Source organism: Mobula birostris, chromosome 1, assembly GCF_030028105.1.
Source record: "Mobula birostris isolate sMobBir1 chromosome 1, sMobBir1.hap1, whole genome shotgun sequence".
Classification (NCBI taxonomy): domain Eukaryota; kingdom Metazoa; phylum Chordata; class Chondrichthyes; order Myliobatiformes; family Myliobatidae; genus Mobula; species Mobula birostris.
Genome location: NC_092370.1, coordinates 112,113,925 through 112,136,716, shown reverse-complemented (window position 1 = coordinate 112,136,716; position 22,792 = coordinate 112,113,925). Strand labels below are relative to the sequence as shown.

The 22,792-nt window shown below is 41.0% G+C and overlaps 1 protein-coding gene across 4 annotated transcripts in view; it reads right to left on the bottom strand.

Annotated features, from left to right (window-relative positions):
• The window catches only part of nbeal2 (neurobeachin-like 2), a 226,019-nt gene that overhangs the window by 51,382 nt on the left and 151,845 nt on the right, over positions 1-22,792 (bottom strand). For all 4 annotated transcript variants that reach the window (XM_072260272.1, XM_072260291.1, XM_072260281.1 and 1 more), the window contains 5 exons: positions 19,486-20,202; positions 15,798-15,976; positions 11,607-11,766; positions 10,835-10,972; positions 1,032-1,334 (listed from right to left, as the gene is read on the bottom strand). In XM_072260272.1, coding sequence (XP_072116373.1) covers positions 1,032-1,334; positions 10,835-10,972; positions 11,607-11,766; positions 15,798-15,976; positions 19,486-20,202 — 1,497 coding nt within the window. The remainder of the gene's footprint in view (positions 1-1,031; positions 1,335-10,834; positions 10,973-11,606; positions 11,767-15,797; positions 15,977-19,485; positions 20,203-22,792) is intronic.

Sequence of the window (22,792 nt, the reverse complement as noted above, 5' to 3'; positions counted from 1 at the left end):
GATTATACCTACATATCAGGGACTACAGTGGTTCAGGGCAGCAGCTCTCCCATCACCTTCTCAATTAAATTTTGGCTCAGCCTGCAAAGCCCACATCCCTTGAATGAAAAAAAAAAACAAAATGATGCAGATGTGAGACTCCTGAAATAAGAACATAAATTGCCGGGAATGTTAACCTAAGAGAATAAACAACAAGCATCACTCTTGGTCAATGATCTTTCATTAGAACTTTATTGAAAGGTCATTGACACAAAATGTGCTCATGTTTTTAAACTAAATTTTGTGTCTATTTTAGCCAAGTCATCTTTCATATCCATGTAAGTTGTTTCAGTGAAATTCAAGACTATTAATTAATAACATTACCATCCAAATATTATGAACCCTAGAAAATAATTTTATCATAATATTATAAATTAACTCAGTTCCAGTGTGTAATGCTATATACAAGGCAGCCCCTTCCCTGGATAGCTCAACAACGTATCTGAAAAGCTATTATGAATTTATTTACAAATGTCCTCCAGCCTATTATTGTCAATCTAGTTTATCGTGTCTGCAAGAACATTGGTTACCTCCCTACCCCACCACCACACATTAATGCTTAACTGAGGATTTAATATGGGAGATGTATGGGCCACATTGTGCTGAAGAAACTAGGGAAAAGATTAAGAAAGAAGCAGGATATCTGGGTAACAGCAGGATGTAAAAAGACAACAAGGAGAACAGGTTGTGAGGATGTGCATGGACTACCTACTTTCACAGTACGTGAAATGTGAAGAATCAAACAATGCAGTGTACTATATGATGGGATAAAACACAAAATAAATCATGGCAAACTATTTGATCGACACCAAGAATGGGTATTAAAATTTTGCATGTTCTAGAAGAAAACGATGCCGTGAATATGAGGAAGCACAGTATTTAAATAGTGAAGCCCAGAAGAGTGAGGATTATGTTAACAGCACTTCCAAATCACCCTTCCGTACATGTCATACTATGTACAAATAGTACACAGAGATGCTTAAAATACTCACATTTCTTTCCATGAATGATTTCCACTCTGAGGTGACACAGAAATACTGGAAATCCTCGAAGAATGTCGGACTGCCATTGGTGGGAGGCAGGGACGGCAGCTGATACTGGAGCTCAAGCAGCTGGTAGCATTGGTCCATCAGAGTGCGGGCGATTGGCATCAGGTATGAGAAGATGTCTGACTTGTCTTTGATAGATCTGGAGAGAGGCTCATCTAGCTTTCCCAACAAGAAACAGGCCTCTTCCTTCCGTATCGGCATGGTCTGAAGGAGGCTGTGTAGCTTGACACAGGCCATTGCACACACCTGAGTAGAGCAGCAGAACACAGGTCTGACTGATGAATTCAAACTGAGAAAAATGTCTAGTCTGCTTATGTACTGTAGATAATTAATGGGCACCGATAGAGGCAGGGAGCTGATGACACATTTAAATCCAATAAATGATAACCAGTGGTCCTATTCAATTGCCAAACATTGTGTTGAATGAAGAATGATCTAGTTCAGCCAAAAAGGAGATTGTCCTTGAGAGTCAGCTTCACTTGATTCAGTATGTACTTGATATCAGGCAAAGCAATAGGAAGATCTACCCAGGTTTAGTGAATGCAGTGACGTGTGAATTTAATAAATTTGCAATGTGGAAAAGATTGCCCGAACCTGGCAATGCCTGTGTTTATGCTCTACAGCAGGGGTTCCCAACCTGGGGTCCATGCACCCCTTGGTTAATGGTAGGGATCCATGGCATAAAGAAGTTCGGGAACTCCTGCTCCATAGAACTTTAAAGTTGCTTCCTTGTACTTCTTTATTCTTCATGTACTTAACTGGGTTTCTCTCAAATGCTTTAATGCAATTTGCCTCAGGTACTCCTGTGGCGAAAGTTCCATATTCTAACCATGGACTGGATATGCTGTTGCCTGAATTCCTTATTTATTTATCAGGGACTATCTTTTAGTGGCAGCCTCAACTTTGAATATCCAAATGGAAATATCTTCCTATATCTAAGATATAAACACATTCAAAATTTTAAACAACTTTATTTGATTGCCTGTTTTTGTTCCTAGTAAAAATTGCCCAGCCAATTTTCTATTTGTTAGAATCTCTTGGTTTTATTATATTTGCAGTAAACCTTTGTATTTCTTTCTCTAGTGCTTTTGAGTAGTCTTTTGTATCATGGGAGATCAGAACTCTGCACATTTGTCCAAGTATGATGCAACTAAAGTATCATAAAAGTGAGGCCATAAATTTTGAAACGATCTAAAACAATGGAACAAAGAGCCTGACAGGCTTGAAAATTTTTTAAGATGGTTGAAGATGGAAAGCTTAATAAAGCATGCTCAATCAAGATTTTAAATAACGACACCAACAACAATGTCAAGGACAATGTGTTAAATGTTTATGGATCACTGCCATCTGTTGTACTGCTTTCATGTCTGGGCACCACATCAGAAACGATAACAAGGCCTTAAAAGGTGCAGAGGAGATTTATTATAACAATGTTATGGATAGGATGTTTTATTATGAGAAGTGATGACAGAAACTGAAATTGTTCTTGTTACAGCAAAGGCTTGGGGAAGTTTTAATGAAAATGTTAAATATCATGAGGGTTTTTAATTAGAATGAAAAGGGAGGGGGAACTTCCTGTATTGAATATTGGTTTACCGAGCACGTGTATTTAAGACCATCAGAAAAACAATGAAAAGTAAGATATAGTTTCAGACAATGAGGTATGATGTCCTGGAATTCCCCAATTTAATCCCTGTAGTTGATTGAATGGTAACTCAAAGGGGAATGAGATTTATTTAAGATGCAAGAAAAATGTTACAGAAAAGAGGAAAATTAACCACAGACCAGCCTTTCAAGGAGTTGCATTATTAAAAACAAACAATTTTCCTCAGTTAATTAAAAATAGATCATTATGAGTCCTACAATGAGGAGGGATGTTCCCTGCATTTAGAAAAGGTTCAATTTAATGACTTATTAAATGGAGATGGCAAATATGTCAGCAGACCGCATGTAAGCAGCTGAGAACGGAAAACCAGTTTTACTGTTTAAAAACATAGGGAAAAGTAGATATTTTGCAAAGACAGATTAAAAATTCATCAGACTAATCTTCCAGAATCAGACAGTCCCAACATCTTTGACAAAGTGAGACCACATTGAATCGGGAGGCTGTATAAGTATAACCTCCTGGTTGTATCTGCCATTAAAACTGGCAACAGCAGAAATAAGTTGAACAAACTTGGAATCTAATATATCCAAAAAATCTGCACCCTCTAAATTCCTGTGATCACAATTATGTTTGAATTTTGTGTGGCAGGAAGGTGGAGACTGGTTGGAAACCAGAGCCTTGAATTTAAATAAAGCTGATCATAGAGTATATGCACCAGGGATAAACTAGCTAAAGTATAGTGAAAATTGTAGAAAAATTTTAAAAGTATTTTCCATTCTCTTACAATAGGGAAAGCAACCAATTAGCCCTTCAATAGAAACAGAGAACATAGAAAACCTACAGCACAATGCAGGCCCTTTGGCCCACAAAGCTGTGCCAAACATGTATTTACTTTAGAAATTACCTAGGGTTACCCATAGCCCTCTATTTTTCTATGCTCCATGTACCTATCGAGGAATCTCTTAAAAGACTCTATTGTATCCGCTTCCAGCACTGCCCATTCCACGCACTCACTACTCTTTGCGTAAAAAAAACTTACCCGTGACATCTCCTTTGCACCTACTTCTAAGCACCTTAAAACTGTTCCCTCTTGTGATAGCCATTTCAGCCCTGGGAAAAAGCCTTTGACTACACACACGATCAATGCCTCTCATCACCTTATACACCTCTGTCAGGTCACCTCTCATCTTCTGTTGCTCCAAGGAGAAAAGGCTGAGTTTACTCAACCTATTCTCATAAGGCACGCTCCCCAATCCAGAAAACATCCTTGTAAATCTCCTTTATATAGTTTCCACATCCTTTCTGTAGTGATGTGACCAGAACTGAGCACAGTACTCCAAGTGGGGTCTGACCAGGGTCCTATATAGCTGTAACATTACCTCTTGGCTCTTAAACTCAATCCTATGGTTGATGAAGGTCAATGCACCATATTTCTTCTTAACCACAGAGTCAATCTCTGCAGCAGCTTTGAGTGTCCTATGGTCTCAGACCCCAAGATCCCTCTGATCCTCCACAATCATTAATAATGATCCAAGAATCTTACCATTAATACTACTGTATATTCTGCCATCATATTTGACCTATCAAAATGAACCACCTCACACTTATCTGGTTGAACTCCATCTGCTACCTCTCAGCCCAGTTTTGCATCCTATCGATGTCCCGCTGTAACCTCTGACAGCCCTCCACGTTATCCACAACACCTCCAACCTTTATGTCATCAGCAAATTTACTAACCCATCCCTCCACTTCCTCATCCAGGTTGTTTATAAAAATCACAAAGAGTAGGGGTCCCAGAACAGATCCCTGAGGCACACCACTGGTCATGGACCTCCATGCAGAACATGACCCGTTTGCAACCACTCTTTGCCTTCAGTGGGCAAGCCAGTTCTGGATCCACAAAGCAATGTCCCCTTGGATCCCATGCCTCCTTACTTTCTCTATAAGCCTTGCATGGGGTACCTTATCAAATGCCTTGCTGAAATCCATATACACTACATCTACTGCTCTTCCTTCATCAATGTGTTTAGTCACATCCTCAAAAAATTCAGTCAGGCTCATAAGACACGACCTGCCTTTGACAAAGCCATGCTGACTATTCCTAATTATGTTATGCCTCTCCAAATTTTCATAAATCCTGCCTCTCAGGATCTTCTCCATCAACTTACCAACCACTGAGGTATGATTCACTGGTCTATAATTTCCTGGGCTATCTGTACTCCCTTTCTTGAATAAGAGAACAACATCTGCAACCCTCCAGTCCTCCGGAATCTCTCCTGTTCCCATTTATGATGCAAAGATCATTGCCAGAAGCTCAGCAATCTCCTCCCTCACCTCCCACAGTAGCCTGGGGTGCATCTCATCCGGTCCGGAGTGACTTATCCAACTTGTTTCTTTCCAAAAGCTCCAGCACATCCTCTTCCTTAATATCTATAAGCTCAAGCTTTTCAGTCCGCTGTAAGTCATCCCTACAATTGCCAAGATCCTTTTCCATAGTGAATACTGAAGCAAAGTATTCATTAAGTACCTCTGCTATCTCCTCCGGTTCCATACACACTTTTCCTCTGTCGCACCTGATAGGTCGTATTCTCTCACGTCTTATTCTCTTGCTCTTCACATACTTGTAGAACACCTTGGGGTCTTCCTTAATGCTGCCCGCCAAGGTCTTCTCATGCCCCTTTCTGGCTTTCCTAATTTCATTCTTAAGTTCTTCTTGCTAGCCTTATAATCTTCTAGATCTCTATCATTACCTAGTTTTTTGAACCTTTTGTAAGCTTTTCTTTTCTTCTTGACTAGATTTACAACAGCCTTGTAAACCACGGTTCCTGTACCCTACCATCCTTTCCCTGAATCATTGGAACGTACCTATGCAGAACGCCACACAAATATCCCCTGAACGTTTGCCACATTTCTGCCATACATTTCCCTGAGAACATCTGTTCCTAATTTATGCTTCCAAGTTCTTGCCTGATAGCTTCATATTTCACCTTACTCCAATTAAATGCTTTTCTAACTTTTCTGTTCCTATCTCTCTCCAATGCTATTGTAAAGGAGATAGAATTGTGATCACTATCTCTAAAACACTCTCTCACTGAGAGATCTGACACCTGATCAGGTTCATTTCCCAATACCAGATCAAGTGCAGCCTCTCCTCTTGTAGGCTAATCAACATATTGTGTTAGGAAACCTTCCTGAACACACTTAACAAACTCCACCCCATCTAAACCCCTCACTCTCGGGAGATGCCAATCAATATTTGGGAAGTTAAAATACCTCACCACAACAACCCTGCTAATATTACTCCTTTCCAGAATCTGTCTCCCTATCTGCTCCTTGATGTCCCTGTTACTATTGGGTGGTCTATAAAAAACACCCAGTAGAGTTATTGACCCCTTCCTGTTCCTAACTTCCACCCACAGAGACTCAGTAGACAACCCCTCCAAGACTTCCTCCTTTTCTGCAGCCGTGACACTATCTCTGATCAGCAGTGCCACACCCCCACCTCTTTTGCCTCCCTCTCTGTCCGTTCTGAAACATCTAAAGCCTGGCACTCTAAGTAACCATTCCTGTCCCTGAGCATTTCAAGTCTCTGTAATGGCCACAACATCACTGCTCCAAGTACTGATCCACGCTCTAAGCTCGTCTGCTTTGTTCATAATACTCCTTGCATTAAAATAGACACAGCTCAAACCATTGATCTGAGCTCATCCCTTCTCTATCACCTGCTTATCCTCCCTCTCGCACTGTCTACAAGCTTTCTCTGTTTGTGAGCCAACTGCCCCTTCCTCTGTCTCTTCAGTTCACTTCCCACCTCCCAGCAATTCTAGTTTAAACTCTCCTTACACGAGGAATTCTGCAGATGCTGGAAATTCAAGCAACACACATCAAAGTTGCTGGTGAACGCAGCAGGCCAGGCAGCATCTCTAGGAAGAGGTACAGTCGACGTTTCAGGCCGAGACCCTTCATCAGGACTAACTGAAGGAAGAGTTAGTAAGAGATTTGAAAGTGGGAGGGGGAGGGGGAGATCCAAAATGATAGGAGAAGACAGGAGGGGGAGGGATGGAGCCAAGAGCTGGACAGTTGATTGGCAAAAGGGATACGAGGCTGGAGAAGGGAGAGGATCATGGGACGGGAGGCCCAGGGAGAAAGAAAGGGGCAGGGGAGTGCCAGAGGAAGATGGAGAGCAGGCAAGGAGTTATTGTTAAGGAGTTACGAGGGGGAGGTACCCCATCCGTTATTTATTTATATACACACATTCTTTCTCTCACTCTCCTTTTTCTCCCTCTGTCCCTCTAACTATACCCCTTGCCCATCCTCTGGGTTTTTCCCCTCCTCCCCCTTTTCCTTCTCCCTGGGCCTCCTGTCCCATGATCCTCTCATATCCCCTTTGCAAATCACCTGTCCAGCTCTTGGCTCCATCCCTCCCCCTCCTGTCTTCTCCTATCATTTCGGATCTCCCCCTCCCCCTCTCAAATCTCTTACTAGCTCTTCTTTCAGTTAGTCCTGACGAAGGGTCTCGGCCTGAAACGTCGACTGTACCTCTTCCTAGAGATACTGCCTGGCCTGCTGCGTTCACCAGCAACTTTGATGTGTGTTGCTTAAACTCTCCTAAATAGCCTTAGCAAACCTCCCTGCCAGGATATTGGTTCCCCCTTGGATTCAAGTGCAATCTGTCCTTTTTGTACAGGTCACACCTGCCCCAAAAGAGGTCCCAATGATCCAGAAATCTGAATCCCTGCCCCCATTCCAATTCCTCAACCATACATTTATCCTCCACCTCATTCTATTCCTATACTCACTGTCATGTGGCACAGGCAGTAATCCCGAGATTACTACCTTTGAGGTCCTGCTTCTGAACTTCCTTCCTAACTCCCTGTAGTCTGTTTTCAGGACCTCCTCCTTTTTCCTACCAGTGTCGTTGGTACCAATATGTACCACGACCTCTGACTGTTCTCCTTCCCATTGCAGGATATCGTGGACGTGATCAGAAACATCCCAGACCCTGACACCTGGGAGGCAAACTACCATTCATATTTCTTTCCTGCGTCCACAGAATTGCCTGTCAGACCCCCTAACTATGGAGTCCCCTACTACTGCTGCCATCCTCTTCCTTTCCCTACCCTTCTGAGCCACAAGGCCAGACTCTGTGCCAGAGGTACAGCCACTGTTGCTTCCCCCAGGTAGGCTGAACCGCCCCCCCCAACAATACTCAAGCAGAAGTACATATTGTTAAGGGGGACAGCTATTGGAGTACTCTCTAGTATCTGACTCTTGCCCTTCCTTCTCCTGTTACCCACTTAACTGTCTCCTGAGGCCTCAGTGTGACTACTTGCCTATAGCTCCTCTCTTTCACCTCCTCACTTTCCCTGACCAGTCGAAGGTCATCGAATTGCATCTTCAGTTCCCTAACCCAGTCCCTAAGGTGTTGCAGCTCAATGCACCTGGTGCAGATGTGGCCGTCCGGGAGGCTGGGAGTCCCTTGGACGTTCCCCATGTGACACATAGTACAGAACAGTGGCCTCACAGACATACTTCCTGTTTCTATTCCTCACAAGTAACTTACCTCGCCTCAGCCCGTTATCGCTGAAGCCCCGTTGAGCCAAAGCCCTCGTACTTTGTCTCCCTCTACTCTGCCACACACTATATAAAATTCTCTTCCTTTTAAACTCTTCCCGCCAGTCTGACTCGCTGAAGTCCATGCACTTGTACAGTCGTGCCTCGATCAAACTGCTGAAGAAAGAACTGTCTCCTTTTAAACTCTTCCCGCTGGTCTAACTCGCTGACACCCACACGCTTACGCGGTCATGCCCCGATGAAAACCTGGCTGTAAGATCATTCCTGATTCGTTCCCCCACCTACTTCCCAGCAACCTTCTCTCTCTTGATCTTATCAAATCCTTCCTGAACTTCTGCCATCTTCTCTAATTAAGGGTAATTTACAGAAGCTAATGTCCCTTTAGACACAGATGGAAACTATAGCAGCTAGGAGGAACCACGTTGCTTCACAGGGAAGGCATCTGAACTTCATACAGACTGTCAGTGAGGTCAGATCCCAAGCTGGGCCACTGGAACTGACTGGGAGCAGCACCACTGAGCCACCATGTTGCAACTGAGAAGAAATATTTCAGAATTCGTTATAAATGTATATATGATCCACCTGTAGTAAACCAGGAGCTTGGAAGTGAAAAAGGGGAACGTCAACTCAGACTATGAGAGGCCTGTGTCAGGCATTTTCATGCCTTACAAGGCGCAGATTGGAAGTCTGTGTGGGGCGCCACTCTTCGCACAGGCACTAGAGAAATGTGTGGTTAAGTGCCTTGCTCAAGGGCACAAACATGCTGCCATAGCTGAGGCTTGAACTAGTGACCTTCAGATCACTGGATGAACGCCTTAACCACTTGGCCACGGGACAAGACAGTTTAAAAAAAAAGAGAAAGGTCATCTGGACATCAGCAAACTATTGGAAATTATTATTAAATTTACAGCAGAAGGTCATTTAGAAATCATTATTGAATAGAATCAACATGGGTTCATGAAGGAAAAGTAAATATTTGCCTAATTTGTAGGAGTCTTTTGATGATATGATTATGAAGGGATATGAAAAGGAACCAGTGGACAACAGATGTGGATCTACAATACCAAACAAAAGGTTAGTTCATAAATTAAATTAAATTAATGAGTCACGTAGTTGCCAGTTATACCTTGAGTAAAGGATTGATTAAAGAGCAGAAAAGCGTGTCGAAAATGAATGTGTCATTTTCAGCCTGGTGTACTATTACCAATGGGGATCAACACTGGCAGCTGAGCTCGTCACAGTTGTTTAAGGAATTGGATGAATAGGCAGAGAACACATCAGAATTAGCTTTAATATCACCGGCATATGTTATGAAATTTGTTGTCTTTGTGGCAGCAGTACAATGCAAGACATATTAATAGAAAAAAACTGTGAATTACAGTAAATATATATATATATAAATTTATATCTTTATATAGTTAAATTTATATATCTAAATTCATTAAGTAGTGAAGAAATAGAAACAAAAAAGTAATGAGGCTGTGTTCATGGGTTCAATGTCCATTCAGAAATCAGATGGGAGAAGGGAAGAAGCTGTTCCTGAATCATTGAGTGGGTTCCTTCAGGTTCCTGCACCTCTTTCCTGATGGTAGCAATGAGAATAAGACACGACCTGGGTGATGGGGGTCCGTTATGATGGACTCTGCCTTTTTGAGGCATCACTCCTTGAAGATATCCTGGATACTATGGAGGGTAGTGCCCATGATGGAAATCATGTCATTGGAATTCTCTATCTCAGGGCCTATGAGTACATGCGCACATGCAAGTTTGTTGGTTACATAAAATCAGCCAAGAAGGCTGGGATGCAAAGAATATGCAGAGATATAAACAAGTTAGGTAAGTTGGCAATAGCATAGCAGGTATGGTGCTATGTGGGAAAACTTGGTAGGAAAAATAGGAAAACAGTTGTTAAACAGTGAGAAGTTATTAAGTGTTAATGTATCAAGTTATGTAGATGAGCAGAGTCATGAGGTGCAGTGAGTAAATTTGCAACCAATTAGGAGATAAAATTTATGTTGCTCTTTATTGCAAAGGAGTTTGATTACAAAAGAAAAACACTTTGTTAGGCTCTAATAGCTCCGGAGAACTGTGCACAAATTTGGTCTCCTTTGACGCATGAGGAGATTGTAGTGCTGGACAGATTCACCAAATTGAATCCTGATATGAGGGAGTGTCCTGTGAAGCAACATTTTATCTTTACCTTTGAAGGTTAGGGATCTCATTCAGACATAGCAATGCAATTAAAAGGACTTGAAAGATCCTTCTAGCTGGAGACCCTCAGTGAGGAGACAGAATTTAAGGATTAGGGATTGGCTGTTCGAACTAGGATTAGAAGTTTCTTTTGCAGACGCTTCTATGTCATTGGAATTCTCTATCTCAGGGTGGTGGGTGGACATTCCAATTTTCCACGTATTATATTCATGGCTGTGATTCATACATTTAACTTCTGCTAATGCTAAAGAGGGTTGGAGGATGTCAGGGAGATGAGGGAAGCAAACAGTCTGCTTGACACGAGCTGAAGCCTCAGATGTTGAGATCAAGATGCCACGTGTGCTGATTCACAAACCTGCATATCATCCTGTATAATGTAGCCCAGGATAATCCTGAGGCCAATCTGAGCCATTTCCTTCAGATCAGATGTTCCATTGTCTGAATGGTACCAAACAGAGAGCTTGTCCAGTAAGTTAATAGTTCCTTCCAAAATCTGAAAACAGGAAACACAGCAAATAATCACTTGATCTATCTTTATTGCACTCTCTTTCTATATCCCTCTCTCTAAATATGAACATATATCTCTCTCTCGGTATCTGTATGTTTTTTGCTTTTCTCTTACCATAATATATATATTTCAAGCCTCAACAGACCCTTTGACTAGTGTTACAGACCAGTTCATTTCTGTCCTCCAACAACAAACTGCAAAAATTTGCAGCAGTTAGGATACTGATCAAAACCAAAGATGTGCACTCAGTTGTATTTTTTCTGATAATTATGTGTGGATATGGTTGCATCAGCAAAATGCCATCATCGGTTTGCAGTGGCCTTTTCTCTTGAACACTACGGTTCATATGGTGGGACAATGTCGCATGAGCAATGCTACTCAGTGGAGGAATTCCATCTCAACAACCTCCCCATTCAGTTGAGATGAACTGTGCCAGATTTAGCTAATAGTGCAACCTAGGATGGTCAAGTTTATAAGGCATAAGAGCCACATTACACCCTGCACATCCCCACCTCTCCTCAGTTCCACAGAGTCATTAAAGCAAGCCCAATCTCCATTCATCTCTGACAGACACCATCACCCCACCATCTGCTGCTCTACACCCATAGCCACTACTTACCTTTTCACTCCACAGCACTTGATTGCTCTGGCCTTCTGAAAAAAGGAAGTCTTGAAGCAGCCGGAGCAGCTTCAGAACATTGTGAATGTGGCTGGTCAGCATAGTATTTGTGGAATCCTTGATGTCAGAGAATGCAGACTCCAGCATCATCTCCAACAAGCTGTAATTCAGAGCGAGAAAAAACAATCACATTGTCAATGCTATAACAGAATTTATCCAGCATTGATAAAACCTTGGATCTAGAACCAAGCTCGCAGTCTACAGGGCAGCAATGATCCATTTTACTTCAGAGACATTATAGTAGGCATTGCAGTCACTGGAAAAATATCACAATGCTTACTTTGAAAAATCCTTCAATTTCAGTGGAAGGTTAAGAAAACCAATGCTTAATGTCCTCTCCCAGGTCAACATCACTGCATTGGTGCTCTAGTTAATCCCATTCAGCAATACTGCCAATACTAGTTTTCTGAAACAGGATGTCTATTCTAAGCTCCATCTTGTGAGATAATCAGGTGGACAGAGATAAAGGATCATGACTGAGTTCAAAGCTACCTTGAAGATGTATACCATAAATTTCCATTCCAGGGAACCTGTGCCCAACTGACTCTTCACAGTGGAGAAGGACTGGTCTGGATGGTATTGAGAACCTCAGGTCCATGAAGCAGATGCAAGGAAGCCCTGTCCAAGTGATGGAAGACTACTTTCTAGTTTTCAAGAACTAGCAAAAAAGTTTGCTTGGTGTTTATGTCAAGGTTAACCCCTCAAGCAATCAATCTAATGGAGGTATGTGTGATACAGGTTTTGTGGAATCTTTCCATGTGCCTACTGATTTCTCTATTAGTTACGAACTGTGGGTGTCACTTGCGAAGCCGATATTTATTGTCTACACTTAATTGCTCTTGTGAAGGACACCTTGTACAGCTGCATCCTTCTAGCTAAGGTATTCTACAGTGTTGTTTGGTTTAAACTTCCACTACTTAGATCCAGTATTGAAGGAAAAGTAATATATCAACAAGTCAGGATGTTTCCTAATTTGAAAGAAAAACTGCAGGGTGTGGTTTTCCTGGTTACATGTTACCGTTGACTTTGAAGATGAGTTCGCGTGTTTGGGAAGTATTGTTAGCTTAGCTTTGATGAGTTAGGTACAATGCCTTTGGAGATGGTGCACACTATAATCACAGTAATTGAGAAAGCAATTGTTTAGCATTATACAACCAGGCACAAAGACAGCTTCTACCCATTATTGTCAGACTTTTGAATGGATCTCTTATACAATAATATGGACTCGTAGTCACACAATTTACCTCGTTATGCTTTTGCACTTTATCGTTTTCTTTCGTTGCACTTTCTCCGTAACTTTGACACTTTATTGTTATTGTTTTACCGTATTCTAGCTCAATGCACTGTGGTCTGTATAAACAGTATGTAAGACAAGGTTTTCACTGTATCTTGGTATATGTGACAATAATAAACCAATACCAATAAATAAGCTGCCAATCAGCTGCCCTTATTCATTGAACAGTACAGAACAGGCCCTTCCGGCCTAATGAGCCACACTGACGAGCAACCCGCCCATTTAACCTTCGCCTAACCTTGGGACAAGTTACAATGACCAATTAACCTACTAACTGGTACCTATTTAGACTGTGGAGGGAAACCAGACAACTGGGATTTTGACCAAAGCAGTAATGATGTCTAAAACCCAGTTGGCCTGGCAAAACCCAATGCAAACACCCATGATAAGTTTATAGCTGAGATAGTACCAGTGACAATGCCATTCATCACTTTGTTGATGATTGAGTGCAAATGATGGGATAATAATTGGTTATATTCAACCATTGTCTCCGTGGATTGTCACCTTGTTGCGGTGGAGAGGCTTGTGTGGTCCTGAGATCCCGAGAGCGATGCCGTCTGGAGCTATGCTCCTGGTAGGGTCACCCATGGTGGTAAGGTCGAGGGTAAGGTCCCTGACAAAGAGCAATCCAACCAAGACCTCAACGGTGGAACAGGCGGACGAAGTTACTTCGAACTCAACGGCTGTGAAGGCCGATGAAGGCTGCAACAAATCCATCAGCTCCAATTGTCGTGGTTTCCATGCCATTGGAATCAGTTGATTGATTTGTGAAGTATTGTGTGCTTCTTGGAGTGCAACATCAAGTACACGTTAAACAAATACATGCACAGGCGTCTTCGCTTTGTACAGAACGAAGACCATCATCCTCAACCTCGAGGGATAGCCACGACGACGGGATATTCGACCTATCCTGATTTTTCTTGATAGGGCACATTGAGGTGATCTTCCACTTTGTTATGTGGAAATCAATGGTGATACTTTGAAGAGTTTGGATAGAGGTGCAGCTGGCACTGATGAACATCTTAGATTGTGGTGGAGTGCAATTCTTTTGCTGCTCATGGTCCACAATGCTACAGTTACAGTACCCATAACTTTGTGTCCTGCATCAGTTGCATTTCAAACAACTGCAATGCCACACCACTGGGTAAAGGGTGTCCTCTGTTGAGAATGGTAATCTATATTGACTGTGTAGTACCAATAATGCTATAAATATGCTGCTACAACAAATACACTGGGGAGGATGAGATCAAGTGGCCCTAGTTTACCATCTGTTATACTCTTGGTCTGAACATAGGACTGGAATATCATAGTGAGACCTCTTGACACTGGACATTGAAATTCTCCACACAGGGTGAACTCTGTATACTTACTACACTTGGTGCTTCTTCCCAGTGTTGTTCAGCAGGGAAGTTTACTGGGTGGTAACAGGATATTTGCTCATTGGTGTTTGACCTGCAGATTGCCAAGGCCACCCCCTTCTAACTCCATACCTCTGCATCACCCTCAATATTTTCACAATATATTCAGGTTTCCAAATGGGTTCCTTGATGTAGCTCAATAAATTGAACATCAAAACCTGGGCAACACCATTGCAAGGTCAATTGTGCTGGGCTTTGAAATCAAGATTTTGCGAATCCAGGATCTACAAAAACATTTCAAATTTTACTTTGCATGGAACTGATTAGAACTTGCATTGTTTACTGTGATCGATTGTACTTATGTTGACAACTGAAGTCCCAATTACCATGTTAAGCACATGGCATTTTATGGCACCCTTCTTTAAAATGAAGCCTGCAAAATTAGGGCTACAAGCAATCCCCTGTCTGAAGCCATTACCAAGCAAGGGAATTCAAAATTGACTGCATTCAGTTTAAACTGTTTGGTCTTCCTTTGTTGCTGTCAGTTGCACAGCAGAGAGACTAGAAATCTGAAATAAATTACTGAAAATATTATTGACTAGGAATGTATTTTTCACTCTGAAGATGCTGCTTGTCTGTAGAGTAATTCCAGAATTTCCCTTTTCATTTCTAATAATTTATCTTCAATTTAGCATCAATCCTCAAATACTTCAACATCTGAAAATTTATTCCGTGAACTTTTTTTCTCTTGTTTACTTAAGCCAGGCTTTGTCTTAAAACAATCAAAGAACTGCACTCCCAATAAGGAGTCCACCTTTTTTAAAATATATTTACACACAGTTGTTTCCTTCAGTTTAGTAACTGGCTTTGGAGAGGGATGGATGATTAAAGGGTGAACCCTGTGTTTATACTCAGTGGCCACTTTATTAAGTAGCTCCTGTACCTAATAAAAAGGCTACTAGGTGTATGTTCATGGTCTTCTATTGCTCGTATACTTCAAGGTTGGATGTGTTGTGCACTCAGAGATGCTCTTTTCCACACTGTTGTTGTAACACATGTTTATTTTAGTTTCTGTCACATTCCAGTCAGCTTGAACTGGGCTGGCCATTCTCCTCTGATCTCTCTCATTAACAAGGCATTTTTGTCCATAGAACTGCAGCTCACTGGATGTTTCTCACCACCATTCTCTGTAAACTTTAGAGACTGTTGTGCATGAAGATCCCAGGAGATCAGCAATTTCTGAGATACTTAAGCGGCAACAATCATTCCATGGTGAAAGTCACTTAGATTACTTTGCTCAACATTGTGATAGTTTGTCTGAATAACAACTGAACCTCTTGACCATGTCTGCATGCTTTTATGCATTGACTTGCTGCCACATGATTGGCTGATTAGATATTTGCATTAACGAGCAGATGTAGAGGTGTACCTAATAAAGTGGCCACTGAGTTGTAATTGACATTAATGTACAATACAGACCTTCTTTTGATTTCATCTGGTGGATGCACCAGCTCACAAGCTGCCCCAAGTTTGGTCAGGACCGAAAAGACCTGTCCTCGCTCTTTCCAAGCTGCATCTTCACAACCTTCCACCCCTCGCCATGTTACAGAGAAGATGATGTTAGTCAGCAAGTTGCAAAGCTCTTCCTCTGGTGTTTGCTGGGAAGAGAAATAAAATGATTGAGGTAATTTTATTATCAGATTTTTTTCAGTTCCATATTGCTACGACAAGCTTTTTGAAGGTCACAAACAACTCTAGGTGCTCCACAGACTTATAAGCAAAATGAATGAAGGGCAACAGGGAGGTTTAAAAGAATTATAACAATCTTGGTAAAGGAAGGAGATTTTAAGGACAACAAGAGGGGTGCTATTTCTACAGTCCCTGATAATGGATGTTACCTGACTGCTGGTATTCAGGTAGAAGAAGAGGCAAGGTTTTAGGGTATGACAAAATTGTTGAGGTATGGGAGGATTGATCAAAATTATTCAAATATGGGAATAAAGCGATGAGGGATTGGAAACCTATGAATATGGTCATTGCCAGGGTTGATCAAATAATTATTCTTAATGCAGGATAGGATACAAGCAAGAAAGTTTCGATGAGCTGAAGATCCTAAGTCGATGCAGTAGCTGGGACCAGAGCAGCCTTGGTTCTGGAGCTGTTAAGTAAGTGGACGAGGATGGGTAATAAAATGAAACTAAAAGGCTTCCTGATCAATGGATGGAGTAAGGTTTTATTCTTTGAATTGAAGATAGCTCTTCCCTAATTGCTTCTGTTCTTACATTGCCAAAAAAACTTGCTAAGCAGATTGAAGTTTTGTGTGCTGTGCCCTGTTGCACAGAGAACATTTCAAGTCTCTACGGGGGGTAGTGAAGAGGGAAAAGAACAAAGATTTTGTGTAATTCACAGGAAACATGAGATATTGTAGACGAGAATTGCTGTACACTTGTGAATTAATACAAATCTGAAGGTCTGGAGCCACATAGGGATGTATCGAGTTGCTAATTGACCGATGGTTTAAAATGTTTATGCTGGATGACAAGAAGCCTGCCTTTAGCTTCAATGTTTCTTTTTGATGAGATTCTTCTTGGTCAAACATATGGCAGAGGGGAATAAGTTATTAGACTGACACTGCCATGGACAAGTTTGGCTGAATGGACCGTCTGTATGCTATTTTCCCCATGCAGCCCTATGTAGTTCGATGAGATACATACTTTGACTCATGCTGGAAGTACCAACGCATGAACGTACAACACAGCCCTAACATGAACTTCCATCTTCTTGGGAAGAGCAGAGGAAGTTGAAGGAATCAACAAAATGATTATTTCATCGGGGAGCAGTCAAATGGGCACATCAACATTTGACTTCCAGGAATTCTAATGTCTCATTTAAAGTGATCAAGATTATGTCAGAGGCTTTGCAAGCGTAACTATGGGCTTCATTTCAATTTAACTTAAGTACTTCTTAAACCAACTTCTGGAATGTTTTATGTTCTGTTTTGTTGCTGGGAGGATAATTAATGCTGGGCTTGAGGTGCTATTCATTTTTAAACTAAGGATGCTCTTTTTTTAAAATCAGTAGTTATTTCTTTTCAGGCAAACAGGTAGGCACAGGTTAGATATTGTGCAGCATTCCCATTACACAGAGCCATCAAACACCCAAGTAGGTTATAGCATGGATGAGATATGAAGTGGAATTCTGTATGGGCCAGATTCTGCTTTAACTCCATCTACAAGTTTACAGATGGTTATTGTCTTCAGAAAGGGGGTGGTGCACATTCTCCTGCTTACAGATGAGGTTGAGAGCGTTGACAGCTTCAAGTTCCTTGGAGTGAACATCACTAACAGACTATCCTGCTCCAACCAGTTAAACACCATGGCCATGAAAGTGCACCCCTACTTCCTTTGGAGGATAAAGAAATTTGGCCTGTCCCATTTGGCCCTTACCAATTTTTATCAATATGCCATTGAACGCTTCCTATCCAGATGGCAACTACTCTGCCCAAGACTGGAAGAAACTCCAGTTGTGGACACAGCTCATCACATCATGGAAAACTGCCTCCTCTCCTTGGACTGTCTACACTTCTCACTAACTCAGTACAGTAGTCATCATAATTAATGAACCCATCTGCCCTGTCATTCTCTCTCCTTTCCCCTCCCCCTGCGTAGAAGATAGAAAAGCCAGAGAACACATATCACCAGACTCAAGGCTCTATTGTTGTTAGAAGACTAGTTAACTGTCTCCTAGTATGATAAGAGGGTCTCTTAAACACACAATCCACCCTGTTACAGCTTTGTGTCTTATTGTCTGCCTGTGCTGAACTTTCCCTGTAACTGTAACACTTCATTCTGTATTCTGTTATTGTTCTACCTCAACACAGGGTTGCTATGAAATTACCTGTATGTATAGCATGAAAAACAAAGTTTTTCCACTGAAACTCGAATGTGACAACAATAAGCCTATTTACCAATTACCTCATTGTCACATTGGGTGATCATTTACTTTAAGCATATCACAATACGGAATAGGAACAGGCCCTTTGCTCACGATGTCTGTGCGAATCTAAGCAGTGTCATCTGACTGTGCAAGGTCTATATTCTGCTATTCTCTGCTCATATGTGTTTGTCCAAATGTCTCTTAAACATTACGATCATAGCTGCTTCTATCATCTCCCTGGTGGTGTGTTCCTGGTACCTAACACTGTGTAAAACACTTGTTTTCAAAGTTCAAAGTAAGTGTTATTATCAGAGTACATACAGTATATGTCACCATATACAACCCTGAGATTAATTTTCTTGTGGGCAAGCTCAGCAAATCTTTAGAATAGTAACCATAACAGAATCAATGAAAGATTAACCAGAGTGCAGAAGACAACAAATGGAAATATAAATAAATAGCAATAATAACGAGAACATGAAATAATGAGATAAAGTGTTCTTAAAGTGAAATCACTGGTTGTAAGAACTTTTCAATGATGGAGCAAGTGAGTGTCATTTTCCCTTTTTATTCAAGAGCCTGATGGTTGACAGGTGGTTTTGTATAGCTCCTTAAACTTTCTCCCTTCTCACCTTAAACCTATGCCTTTTAGTATTTGCAACTTCCATTCAGTGAAAAACATTGACTAGTTACCCTATCCATTGCTGTCATAACATAGTTCTACAAGGTTGCCCGCTCAGCCCCGATGCTCCAGAGAAAACCATCAATACAAGTCTGTCCGACCCCTCCAAATAGCTAACACTCTCTCTAAACCAGGCAACAGACTGGCAATCCTCTTCTGCACCTTCTCCAAAGTCTCCACCCTGTTCCTGTAAAATGGCACCCAGAAATGAACTCAATGTTTCTGACGTGGCCTTACCAGTTTTATACAGCTGCAACATAACTTCCTGACTTTTATACTAAACACCCTACACTATTTAGGCAAGTATGCCATACACCTTCTTCACTACTATACATACTTGTGTTGTCACTTTCGGGGAGCTATGGGCCCGCACCCCAAAATCCCCCCGTACATCAATATTCCTAACGGTCCTGCCATTTACTAAATACTTTCCTCTTACACTTGACCTCTTAAGTGCAACATTTCACACGTTATGCCCTGATGAAAACCCACCAAATGAATAGATAGAAAAAGAAATACTGTAATAAAGCCAATGGGTCATTATGTTACCTGAGGGTTGCTGGTATTGGAAGCATCATCACTGGGAAGATTCTCCTGGTAACTGCTGTCATCCAGAACATTGGATAAGCTGGAACTTTTCCACGTTCGAACAGCTGGGAAGGGTTTGAAACTCTCCAGTGGAGATGGTGTTTCTGATTTGCTGACGGGAGTTAGATTCCCACTCTCCAATGTAGTAAAGGAACTGGCACTCCCCACGTCCATTCCCAGGTCAAAAGATGGGACTGTGAAAGGTGATAGGGGTTGATAGAAAGCATCTTCAACTATGTCTTGTAGGGCAACTTCAGCTGAGATAGGATTGTCTATTGTGCTACCATGCTCCAAGGAATCAAATGACTTGAAGTTCAAGGAGTCAAAGGCCTTCATCTTGCCAGAAGGGAAACCAGGTGACATCGAAAGATCAGAATGTCCTTCCGAAATGTCATCGTTGAGATCCATGTTGAAGGGAAGAAAGACCTCGCAATCCTGGAAGTCTGACTGACTGCTTCTCTGGTTATTCCTCTCTTTACCTTGCTCCTGGATGAGTTCTTGGTTCTGATACGAGTTCTTAAGTAAATCTATGGAGTAGTTGGAAAATGAGCTTGATAGACTGGCCTCTCGAGACTCATATGATTCTTTGATGTAGAGTTTGGTCAAGTTGTCCTGCCATCCAGCTTGTTTTGCCAACTGACGCACAATGTCTTGTTGAGAGTAAATAAGATGAAATAACTAGAAAATATAATTTATATGGAGATGACTAAGTCTGAAGTCCAGAAAAACGTACTTTCACAGATAACCCATCTGCATTTATAGCATTCAGGTATGAAATTCTTAATATACTTTTCCCAATCTTTGCCTCTTGTAATTCAAGGGAACAGTTCTTCCCACTATAATTTCAGGATTATATCAACATGATCCTAAAACTGCCTTGTCAATATTTTGTTAATTAATTACAGATCAGACTGCCCTTCTATGGCAGTTTGCTTCAGATCCACTGATTTAAGGTGTTGCTTTGGGAAAATGATTGTCCTCTCATCAGGATATGGTGTTTTAAACTTGTTGGATTGATAATACGGTATCTGGACAGAATCTGGAGGTGGCAAATCATTATCTTTATACACATCAACTTACATTGACTCTGGGTCCCTTTCTATCTCATTTTGATGCTTCTCATTCTTATGTTCAAAGCATTCAGCCCAGTCCCTTCTACACCTCAAACTTACTGTCGCATTTCTGCAATAGAATTACAGAATAAAGCAGCACTGAAGGAAGATTATGATGCAATATGCCTGTACTGAATTTTTAGGTTGGCAGTCTAATTTGCACCATTCCCCTGCTCTTCCCCATTGTCCACTACTTTTTCTTTTTCAAATATTTAACTAATTCCCACTTTCAAGTTAGTGTGGAATTATTTTCCAGCATTTATGCAAACAGGGCATTTGTGATCACAATAGCTCACTGCAGGAAAATTTTTCCCCTCATAGTGGCTCTGATTTTTTTGCCAGATACTTTTAACTGTATTTTATTCTTCTTATTGACCCTTATGCTATTGAAAATATTTGTAACAGTTCCATCAAACCATCTTTTAATCTTCAAGGTGGTGACATTGTACCATTTTCTTGTAAGTAACACCTAAATCTTGTTTATTAACGAATGTAATAGATTATCATTATAGTTCCTTTGCCTTTCTACCTCTTAATTTCCTTCCCACTACCCTATAATATACATTCAGCAGTGTAATTATCCTTCTGTTACTCAAAAATACAAGATAACTACATTTTAGTTTTACAAACGAAAGTAAACTTTAGAAATTGAAGCTGGAACAGGCTCTGCCATTCACTGAGATCATCTCTGATCTTTTATCTCAGCACCACTTTCCAGCACAACTCCCCTTTCTCTTGATATCTAAAAGTACTGCATATTGATTTTGAACCTTCAGGTACTTAATCCCTTCCTGATGTTGCAACAACTTTGTTGGTCAAGCTCCACCCCTCCATTTTCCCTTCCGTAACTTTCCAGAATATACTTCAGTTAGGAATTTCAAGTGTTTATTTCTCCACTTGTTTGAACCAAGACTCAATTACTGGCATTATAATTGATTACCATGCAGTTATTTCTGTCTGTGGCATTTAACCTAAATTGCTGAGCTCTGTGTATATTAAGCAGATCCCTTTCTAGTCGACCTTGCATTTGCCCCCTGCCTGACCCTTGCTATTTCTGACATACTATTTATTCTAATATTATTCTAACATTATGCACATTGCATTTCCATTCTAATGCTTCAACTTTGTATACCTTCCCCGTCAGATTAATTTAAATCATTGCCATGGTACTAGTTAAGCCCTGCTCTGCTTTGACCTTTCATGTATCATCCAATTCCTTTGCCCCTCCTCGGTCAGGTGTGACTTATGCCTCCAAACAAGTTCCCTTACCAGACTTCGTCTCTAAACCTTTCTCCTCTTTTTAATGGACTGCTCAAAACCCTCTCCCTTCTGAACATCAGTCTTAATGTATTCGTCTTCTGAGATTCATGTTACTACACTAAAATTGATAAGTAAATACCAATTACTTTTTTCAATTCAAATACTTTAAAGCAAATTTTAAGAATACATTTAAAATATTTTTGTTTGTAGGCCGATCAAAATGTAGTTTGGTTGTGCTCAAACCTAATGAAATTATTTTCCAATCCCTCCTTATTCATCGTGATTACTTGTGATACCCTCTGTGGAGTCCAACCAAGTCAAATCAAGATATATAGGGTAACAGGGGATCTGTGAGCCTTACTGTCATTGTACATATCCCAAAATCAAGTATTTTCCTGTTATTCCCAATAGTATCCATTCTTTTTATACACAACGACAAAATACTATCCATTTATTTTTAATGAGTCTCCCCCACTTTATTTTATTTCTACATTAAAAGGACAGTCAGTCATCCAGAGATTTAACCAACTGGAGGTAGGGAAGATTCTGAACTTGACCATTATATTAAGAATAGTGGTAACAAGAAGCATAGCCCATGGCTGGTGGCTTAAGTGTTAAAATTGGTCCTGAAAGGAAGAAATTGGTGCCTATTCTTGATCATGATCCAGTGACTCTCACTGGAAAAGATACATGTGTGAGGATGTATGGGTGATATAGTTAGCATAGTCTAATAAGTACCAGATCGACTAATTTCAATTTTGCCATTCAACATTGTGTAATGTCAGCTGTTAACTTCTAAATTCATGATCCAATACAATAATAACTTTCAGAGATTCACAAACATTCTGTGTATTATTGAGTTTAAGTCTGTCCCGAGCCTTGTGGCCCATCAGGCC